Raw genomic sequence first — 10752 nt, 5'->3', positions numbered from 1 at the left:
ATGTGGCGGAACAAAATAGCGTGGAGAGGGGGGGGGCAGGATTGTTCTGAAATGACATTTACATAACCCGCCCCTGCATAACGGGCTGTCCCGCTCAGCTTGCGTGTTTCGCAGTGCCGCTGCTCGAAACAGACAACCAGGGAGGAAATACGCCAGCAGTAAGGACTGTCACCGTCGCTAAACTATCTATCAACATGATCATCATAATCGAAGATAAGGTGAGATGCCGTTCCTTTGAAAGGGGGTATTTGCCCATATCGATGTAGCTATAGTTAGCGTTTGGCTAACGGCAAAGTTTACTGTAGCTAGTTAGATTAGGCGAGAATCAGACAACACGTTGTTGCAAACCTCCCGCTTGACCGTTTTAGCATGTTTTGGTCCTCAATAAAACTAGCTAACGTTCGCTAGTTACTTTAGTTAGCGACTTGACAGATGGACAAATTTACATTTTAATTCAAATGTACATTTTTCAATTGCGCTAACTGGCTAACGTTATGGTCCTGGTAGAATCAGCGGTCGTCTAGTGAGGGGCAGTGGGTTCACCCAAACCATATTCGCCATGTTGAGATCTCACCATTTAAAAATACAACTCTAATCGAAACGATACTATTAAAAACACGATCATTATTTAATACATCGCTTTTGTATACAGCTAACAATTTTAGTTGGTTTTTATTTGTATGAGAACAGTTAGCTAGAACGACATGCTAATATGAGATATTCACAACGAGTCGTCTTTCTCCGGTTTTATGCAAACAAGCGTGGGCCCCGGCCTTAAACGGTAATACTGCATAGTAATTCACGTGTTACTTTGAGCCCTACATAGTCCGTATCTGACAGGCCGTGAGGTTGTAACATTGTTTAATAAACGTTGAGGCAACAACTGCTAGCTATATACAATGAATGGTTGGTGTGATTTAGCAAAGGGTTTTTATTTTACTATAGTTGCATTACAGCAAGTCAAACTGAGTCAGAGCTAGCTAACATGCTAGCTAGCCAGTTTAGCTACATTTTGTAGTTTTGTCGGGCACTGCTTAGGCAAAGTGAATTAGCTAGTCGAAAAGTTAAGGAAAGCTAGCTAGCTAGCCGGTTTAGCATGTCTCCGTCTTATGTCACTCTGTACATTAGACAGATAACGTTATCTAACTATCTAACCCTGTGTTTGATTTGTTTCAACGATGTGCTTGGTCCATGCAATGGATAGCTAGCAGAGGCAATATGCCCCGTCCCACGTGGCTCAAATTGTGTTCACCTCAGATCAAAGAATCATGTGCCAAGGATGAGTATATTAGCTAGCTAACCCTATCGCCAAACACAGAACTAAAGTAAAGATTTATCCGATCCGACATTTAGCCCCGTTAGTCGGCCTGCTCATTCATTCTATACTCTGCACCGCCGTTCTTCTTCTTCGATGAGGTTTAAGGTCGGCGCTTGGCATCCAATACATGTTGCGTTACCGCCACCTACTAGACTGGTGTGTAGACGGTGTACCTCCCTTTATAATTAGCTTTAAGAAATACATCAACAAATACCCTACCATCTAACCCTACTCCACTATTTATATACCCTACCGTCTAACCCTACTCCACTATTTATATACCCTACCATCTAACCCTACTCCACTATTTATATACCCTACCATCTAACCCTACTCCACTATTTATATACCCTACCATCTAACCCTACTCCACTATTTATATACCCTACCATCTAACCCTACTCCACTATTTATATACCCTACCATCTAACCCTACTCCACTATTTATATACCCTACCATCTAACCCTACTCCACTATTTATATACCCTACCATCTAACCCTACTCCACTATTTATATACCCTACCATCTAACCCTACTCCACTATTTATATACCCTACCATCTAACCCTACTCCACTATTTATATACCCTACCATCTAACCCTACTCCACTATTTATATACCCTACCATCTAACCCTACTCCACTATTTATATACCCTACCATCTAACCCTACTCCACTATTTATATACCCTACTCCACTATTTATATACCCTACCATCTAACCCTACTCCACTATTTATATACCCTACCATCTAACCCTACTCCACTATTTATATACCCTACCATCTAACCCTACTCCACTATTTATATACCCTACCATCTAACCCTACTCCACTATTTAAATACCCTACCATCTAACCCTACTCCACTATTTATATACCCTACCATCTAACCCTACTCCACTATTTAAATACCCTACCATCTAACCCTACTCCACTATTTATATACCCTACCATCTAACCCTACTCCACTATTTATATACCCTACCATCTAACCCTACTCCACTATTTATATACCCTACCATCTAACCCTACTCCACTATTTAAATACCCTACCATCTAACCCTACTCCACTATTTATATACCCTACCATCTAACCCTACTCCACTATTTATATACCCTACCATCTAACCCTACTCCACTATTTATATACCCTACCATCTAACCCTACTCCACTATTTATATACCCTACCATCTAACCCTACTCCACTATTTATATACCCTACCATCTAACCCTACTCCACTATTTATATACCCTACCATCTAACCCTACTCCACTATTTAAATACCCTACCATCTAACCCTACTCCACTATTTATATACTCTACCATCTAACCCTACTCCACTATTTATATACCCTACCATCTAACCCTACTCCACTATTTATATACCCTACCATCTAACCCTACTCCACTATTTATATACCCTACCATCTAACCCTACTCCACTATTTAAATACCCTACCATCTAACCCTACTCCACTATTTATATACTCTACCATCTAACCCTACTCCACTATTTATATACCCTACCATCTAACCCTACTCCACTATTTATATACCCTACCATCTAACCCTACTCCACTATTTATATACCCTACCATCTAACCCTACTCCACTATTTATATACCCTACCATCTAACCCTACTCCACTATTTATATACCCTACCATCTAACCCTACTCCACTATTTATATACCCTACTCCACTATTTATATACCCTACCATCTAACCCTACTCCACTATTTATATACCCTACCATCTAACCCTACTCCACTATTTATATACCCTACCATCTAACCCTACTCCACTATTTATATACCCTACCATCTAACCCTACTCCACTATTTAAATACCCTACCATCTAACCCTACTCCACTATTTATATACCCTACCATCTAACCCTACTCCACTATTTAAATACCCTACCATCTAACCCTACTCCACTATTTATATACCCTACCATCTAACCCTACTCCACTATTTATATACCCTACCATCTAACCCTACTCCACTATTTATATACCCTACCATCTAACCCTACTCCACTATTTAAATACCCTACCATCTAACCCTACTCCACTATTTATATACTCTACCATCTAACCCTACTCCACTATTTATATACCCTACCATCTAACCCTACTCCACTATTTATATACCCTACCATCTAACCCTACTCCACTATTTATATACCCTACCATCTAACCCTACTCCACTATTTATATACCCTACCATCTAACCCTACTCCACTATTTATATACCCTACCATCTAACCCTACTCCACTATTTAAATACCCTACCATCTAACCCTACTCCACTATTTATATACTCTACCATCTAACCCTACTCCACTATTTATATACCCTACCATCTAACCCTACTCCACTATTTATATACCCTACCATCTAACCCTACTCCACTATTTATATACCCTACCATCTAACCCTACTCCACTATTTAAATACCCTACCATCTAACCCTACTCCACTATTTATATACTCTACCATCTAACCCTACTCCACTATTTATATACCCTACCATCTAACCCTACTCCACTATTTATATACCCTACCATCTAACCCTACTCCACTATTTATATACCCTACCATCTAACCCTACTCCACTATTTAAATCCATCTAGTCGTACCTCAGGCCAACAGTCTGAAAAGACAGGACACCACTGCTCAACACACCCTGATGTCAAATCTCGTACACCCAAATACCTCTCTTTTCTCTCGTACACCCAAGTACGTCTCTGCAGCTGCCACCACAACCTCTATTCTCTGTGACTTACGATCCGTCCCTGCAGTTCAGTTGATAACCGTTGGCTTTAAACGCTGAAAGTCCAGTCTTACTGAAACTTATATCACGTGTTGGTTTATCCCTCTGTACTGGTACATATCTACTTCTCTCAGGATCATCTCCCCCTTTGACCCATCTTCCTCTACTTTCTACACTGCCTCAGCATATGACAACTTCTGCACTACTCTGACCCTGGGAAACCTCAACCTGCATCTCTCTCACACGGGACATTTCTGATCCCCAGGCCCCCTGGGCACCTCGACAATTAACCACGGGACGTTTCTGATCCCCAGGCCCCATGGGCACCTCGACAATTAACACACACCACTACTTTCCCCAATACTACACATTCCCTTTGTCTCATTCCCTTCTGCACACTTCTCACACCTAGGAACCTCCCTCCTACACACTGCTGCCACCTGCCCATAAGCTTGACACCTGTAACAACGTATTGTATTCGGCACAAAATCTGGTACATTGATAACTTATATACCCTACCGTCGCTTTGTGGGGCAAAGACTAAACATCAAAACTCAAAAGAACAGAAAATGACTCTTCTGTTTCATTATTCGATCGCCGCCGTGTCTGCGTCGCACCAAACGACGAGCATCACAAACACCAGGGAATCTTCCCCTTCAGTTGGTCAACTTCTACATTTACCGCTACCACAGTAATCACTCCTTTCAATGGCGCCCTTTTCTTGAGAGCGAAACAATTCACATCTCTTGTCCCCATTCGTGTAACGCGGAGCGCCTGCTCCCTCTGAGGTGCAGAAACACAAACAATTATCACAAGACCACTTGTGGTTACCTTCACCGATTCCACAGCCACCCTGAAACCTCAGATGGATCAGCCAAAAGGCGTCACTACAGGGTCCACCCCCCCCCCCCAAAACATGTCACTCCAACTGTCAGACTCATCTTTATCCTGACCCTTGGTGCAAGCCTGTAGTACCATTAAACAGGAAATGGCTGCTTCTTCTTCTTCTATGGTGTCATGGAGGTGCGTGCCACTACCTACTGCGTTGAGGTGTGATGTCACTCATGGTGTGACTTTTCATTTTATTTATTGAACATTTTATTTTAACGTGGCAAGTCGGTTAAGAACAAATTTCTTATTTACAATGACGGCTTAACCCCCGGGGCCAAACCCGGACGACGCTCGGCCAATTGTGCGCCGCCCTATGGGACTCCCAATCACGGCCGGGTTGTGATACGGCCTGGAATCGAACCAGGGTCTGTAGTGACGCCTCTAGCACTGATATGCAGTGCTTTAGACCACTGTGCCACTGTTATTCATGATTCTATATCACTCTTGGTCTGACTAATTCTGTACATCATGACTGATTCTATATCTCTGAGCCTCTCTATCCTCTCTGAGCCTCTCTATCCTCTCTGAGCCTCTCTATCCTCTCTGAGCCCCTCTATCCTCTCTGAGCCCCTCTATCCTCTCTGAGCCCCTCTATCCTCTCTGAGCCCCTCTATCCTCTCGGAGCCTCTCTGAGCCTCTCTATCCTCTCTGAGCCTCTTTATCCTCTCTGAGCCTCTCTATCCCCTCTGAGCCTCTCTATCCCCTCTGAGCCTCTCTATCCTCTCAGAGCCTCTCTATCCTCTCTATCCTCTCTGAGCCTCTCTATCCTCTCTGAGCCTCTCTATCCTCTCTATCCTCTCTATCCTCTCTGAGCCTCTCTATCCTCTCTGAGCCCCTCTATCCTCTCTGAGCCCCTCTATCCTCTCTGAGCCTCTCTATCCTCTCTATCCTCTCTGAGCCTCTCTATCCTCTCTGAGCCTCTCTATCCTCTCTATCCTCTCTGAGCCTCTCTATCCTCTCTGAGCCCCTCTATCCTCTCTATCCTCTCTGAGCCTCTCTGAGCCTCTCTATCCTCTCTGAGCCTCTCTATCCTCTCTGAGCCTCTCTATCCTCTCTGAGCCTCTCTATCCTCTCTGAGCCTCTCTATCCTCTCTGAGCCTCTCTATCCTCTCTGAGCCTCTCTATCCTCTCTGAGCCTCTCTATCCTCTCTGAGCCTCTCTCTGCACCTGGCATCCACCAAATACTGCATTGTGTTCTTCTCCCACAATTACAGCACTTAACCTTCCCATGCTTCCTCGTTCACCGTAATCATGTGCTCCTCCACCCCTTGGAACGTCTTTTCATTTCCTTTCCACTGAGCAGCTACATGCCCCATTCTTTGGCCTCTAAAACACTGCAGTGCGTACGGGACAAATTCTCCTGACATTGAAGTTAAGGAATCCTTTCTGTTGAGGCAAAACCTCAGCATCACTGATAGGCTTTCACTTCCTTGTGACCTTCTTTCGTACTGATCAACCTGTTGGTCTCCATGCCGACTGTTAACGACTCCTCTACCTAGTATAAGAACCAGAGACATGACTGTTAATGTGTTGACTCTCTCCTCTACCTAGTATAAGAACCAGAGACATGACTGTTAATGTGTTGACTCTCTCCTCTACCTAGTATAAGAACCAGAGACATGACTGTTAATGTGTTGACTCTCTCCTCTACCTAGTATAAGAACCAGAGACATGACTGTTAACGTGTTGACTCTCTTCTCTACCTAGTATAAGAACCAGAGACATGACTGTTAATGTGTTGACTCCTCTACCTAGTATAAGAACCAGAGACATGACTGTTAATGTGATGACTCTCTCCTCTACCTAGTATAAGAACCAGAGACATGACTGTTAACGTGTTGACTCCTCTACCTAGTATAAGAACCAGAGACATGACTGTTAATGTGATGACTCTCTCCTCTACCTAGTATAAGAACCAGAGACATGACTGTTAACGTGTTGACTCCTCTACCTAGTATAAGAACCAGAGACATGACTGTTAATGTGTTGACTCTCTCCTCTACCTAGTATAAGAACCAGAGACATGACTGTTAATGTGTTGACTCCTCTACCTAGTATAAGAACCAGAGACGTGACTGTTAACGTGTTGACTCTCTCCTCTACCTAGTATAAGAACCAGAGACATGACTGTTAATGTGTTGACTCCTCTACCTAGTATAAGAACCAGAGACATGACTGTTAACGTGTTGACTCTCTCCTCTACCTAGTATAAGAACCAGAGACATGACTGTTAATGTGTTGACTCTCTCCTCTACCTAGTATAAGAACCAGAGACATGACTGTTAACGTGTTGACTCTCTCCTCTACCTAGTATAAGAACCAGAGACATGACTGTTAATGTGTTGACTCCTCTACCTAGTATAAGAACCAGAGACATGACTGTTAACGTGTTGACTCCTCTACCTAGTATAAGAACCAGAGACATGACTGTTAACGTGTTGACTCCTCTACCTAGTATAAGAACCAGAGACATGACTGTTAACGTGTTGACTCCTCTACCTAGTATAAGAACCAGAGACATGACTGTTAACGTGTTGACTCCTCTACCTAGTATAAGAACCAGAGACATGACTGTTAATGTGTTGACTCTCTCCTCTACCTAGTATAAGAACCAGAGACATGACTGTTAATGTGTTGACTCCTCTACCTAGTATAAGAACCAGAGACATGACTGTTAATGTGATGACTCTCTCCTCTACCTAGTATAAGAACCAGAGACATGACTGTTAATGTGTTGACTCCTCTACCTAGTATAAGAACCAGAGACATGACTGTTAACGTGTTGACTCTCTCCTCTACCTAGTATAAGAACCAGAGACATGACTGTTAATGTGTTGACTCTCTCCTCTACCTAGTATAAGAACCAGAGACATGACTGTTAATGTGTTGACTCTCTCCTCTACCTAGTATAAGAACTAGAGACATGACTGTTAACGTGTTGACTCTCTCCTCTACCTAGTATAAGAACCAGAGACATGACTGTTAATGTGTTGACTCTCTCCTCTACCTAGTATAAGAACCAGAGACATGACTGTTAACGTGTTGACTCTCTCCTCTACCTAGTATAAGAACCAGAGACGTGACTGTTAATGTGTTGACTCTCTCCTCTACCTAGTATAAGAACCAGAGACATGACTGTTAACGTGTTGACTTTCTCCTCTACCTAGTATAAGAACCAGAGACATGACTGTTAACGTGTTGACTCTCTCCTCTACCTAGTATAAGAACCAGAGACATGACTGTTAATGTGTTGACTCTCTCCTCTACCTAGTATAAGAACCAGAGACGTGACTGTTAATGTGATGACTCCTCTACCTAGTATAAGAACCAGAGACATGACTGTTAATGTGATGACTCCTCTACCTAGTATAAGAACCAGAGACATGACTGTTAATGTGATGACTCCTCTACCTAGTATAAGAACCAGAGACATGACTGTTAACGTGTTGACTCTCTCCTCTACCTAGTATAAGAACCAGAGACATGACTGTTAACGTGTTGACTCTCTCCTCTACCTAGTATAAGAACCAGAGACATGACTGTTAATGTGATGACTCCTCTACCTAGTATAAGAACCAGAGACTTGACTGTTAACGTGATGACTCTCTCCTCTACCTAGTATAAGAACCAGAGACATGACTGTTAATGTGTTGACTCCTCTACCTAGTATAAGAACCAGAGACATGACTGTTAACGTGTTGACTCTCTCCTCTACCTAGTATAAGAACCAGAGACATGACTGTTAATGTGTTGACTCCTCTACCTAGTATAAGAACCAGAGACATGACTGTTAATGTGTTGACTCCTCTACCTAGTATAAGAACCAGAGACATGACTGTTAATGTGTTGACTCTCTCCTCTACCTAGTATAAGAACCAGAGACATGACTGTTAATGTGATGACTCTCTCCTCTACCTAGTATAAGAACCAGAGACATGACTGTTAACGTGTTGACTCTCTCCTCTACCTAGTATAAGAACCAGAGACATGACTGTTAATGTGATGACTCTCTCCTCTACCTAGTATAAGAACCAGAGACATGACTGTTAACGTGTTGACTCTCTCCTCTACCTAGTATAAGAACCAGAGACATGACTGTTAACGTGTTGACTCTCTCCTCTACCTAGTATAAGAACCAGAGACATGACTGTTAACGTGATGACTCTCTCCTCTACCTAGTATAAGAACCAGTGACATGACTGTTAATGTGTTGACTCCTCTACCTAGTATAAGAACCAGAGACATGACTGTTAATGTGTTGACTCTCTCCTCTACCTAGTATAAGAACCAGAGACATGACTGTTAATGTGATGACTCCTCTACCTAGTATAAGAACCAGAGACATGACTGTTAACGTGTTGACTCTCTCCTCTACCTAGTATAAGAACCAGAGACATGACTGTTAACCTGTTGACTCCTCTACCTAGTATAAGAACCAGAGACATGACTGTTAATGTGATGACTCTCTCCTCTACCTAGTATAAGAACCAGAGACATGACTGTTAACGTGTTGACTCTCTCCTCTACCTAGTATAAGAACCAGAGACATGACTGTTAACGTGTTGACTCCTCTACCTAGTACAAGAACCAGAGACATGACTGTTAATGTGATGACTCTCTCCTCTACCTAGTATAAGAACCAGAGACATGACTGTTAACGTGTTGACTCCTCTACCTAGTATAAGAACCAGAGACATGACTGTTAACGTGTTGACTCCTCTACCTAGTACAAGAACCAGAGACATGACTGTTAACGTGTTGACTCCTCTACCTAGTATAAGAACCAGAGACATGACTGTTAATGTATTGACTCTCTCCTCTACCTAGTATAAGAACCAGAGACATGACTGTTAACGTGTTGACTCTCTCCTCTACCTAGTACAAGAACCAGAGACATGACTGTTAATGTGTTGACTCTCTCCTCTACCTAGTATAAGAACCAGAGACATGACTGTTAACATGTTGACTCCTCTACCTAGTATAAGAACCAGAGACATGACTGTTAATGTGTTGACTCTCTCCTCTACCTAGTATAAGAACCAGAGACATGACTGTTAATGTGATGACTCTCTCCTCTACCTAGTATAAGAACCAGAGACATGACTGTTAACGTGTTGACTCTCTCCTCTACCTAGTATAAGAACCAGAGACATGACTGTTAACGTGTTGACTCTCTCCTCTACCTAGTATAAGAACCAGAGACATGACTGTTAACGTGTTGACTCTCTCCTCTACCTAGTATAAGAACCAGAGACATGACTGTTAACGTGTTGACTCCTCTACCTAGTATAAGAACCAGAGACATGACTGTTAACGTGTTGACTCCTCTACCTAGTATAAGAACCAGAGACATGACTGTTAATGTGTTGACTCTCTCCTCTACCTAGTATAAGAACCAGAGACATGACTGTTAACGTGTTGACTCCTCTACCTAGTACAAGAACCAGAGACATGACTGTTAACGTGTTGACTCCTCTACCTAGTATAAGAACCAGAGACATGACTGTTAATGTATTGACTCTCTCCTCTACCTAGTATAAGAACCAGAGACATGACTGTTAACGTGTTGACTCTCTCCTCTACCTAGTATAAGAACCAGAGACGTGACTGTTAATGTGTTGACTCCTCTACCTAGTATAAGAACCAGAGACGTGACTGTTAACGTGTTGACTCCTCTACCTAGTATAAGAACCAGAGACATGACTGTTAACGTGTTGACTCTCTCCTCTACCTAGTATAAGAACCAGAGGCATGACTGTTA

At 42.6% G+C, this 10752-nt stretch overlaps 1 protein-coding gene across 2 annotated transcripts in view; it reads left to right on the top strand.

The window, feature by feature from the left end:
- Positions 1-62: 62 nt before the first annotated feature.
- LOC139577803 (thioredoxin-like) overlaps positions 63-10752 on the top strand; it is a 15225-nt gene continuing 4535 nt past the window's right edge. For both annotated transcript variants that reach the window (XM_071404976.1, XM_071404975.1), the window contains exon 1: positions 63-218. In XM_071404976.1, coding sequence (XP_071261077.1) covers positions 195-218 — 24 coding nt within the window. In that variant the 5' untranslated portion in view covers positions 63-194. The remainder of the gene's footprint in view (positions 219-10752) is intronic.

This window comes from Salvelinus alpinus, chromosome 6, assembly GCF_045679555.1.
Source record: "Salvelinus alpinus chromosome 6, SLU_Salpinus.1, whole genome shotgun sequence".
NCBI lineage: Eukaryota > Metazoa > Chordata > Actinopteri > Salmoniformes > Salmonidae > Salvelinus > Salvelinus alpinus.
The sequence above is the reverse complement of the archived record's forward strand: the minus strand, read 5'-3'. Positions and strand labels throughout refer to the sequence as shown.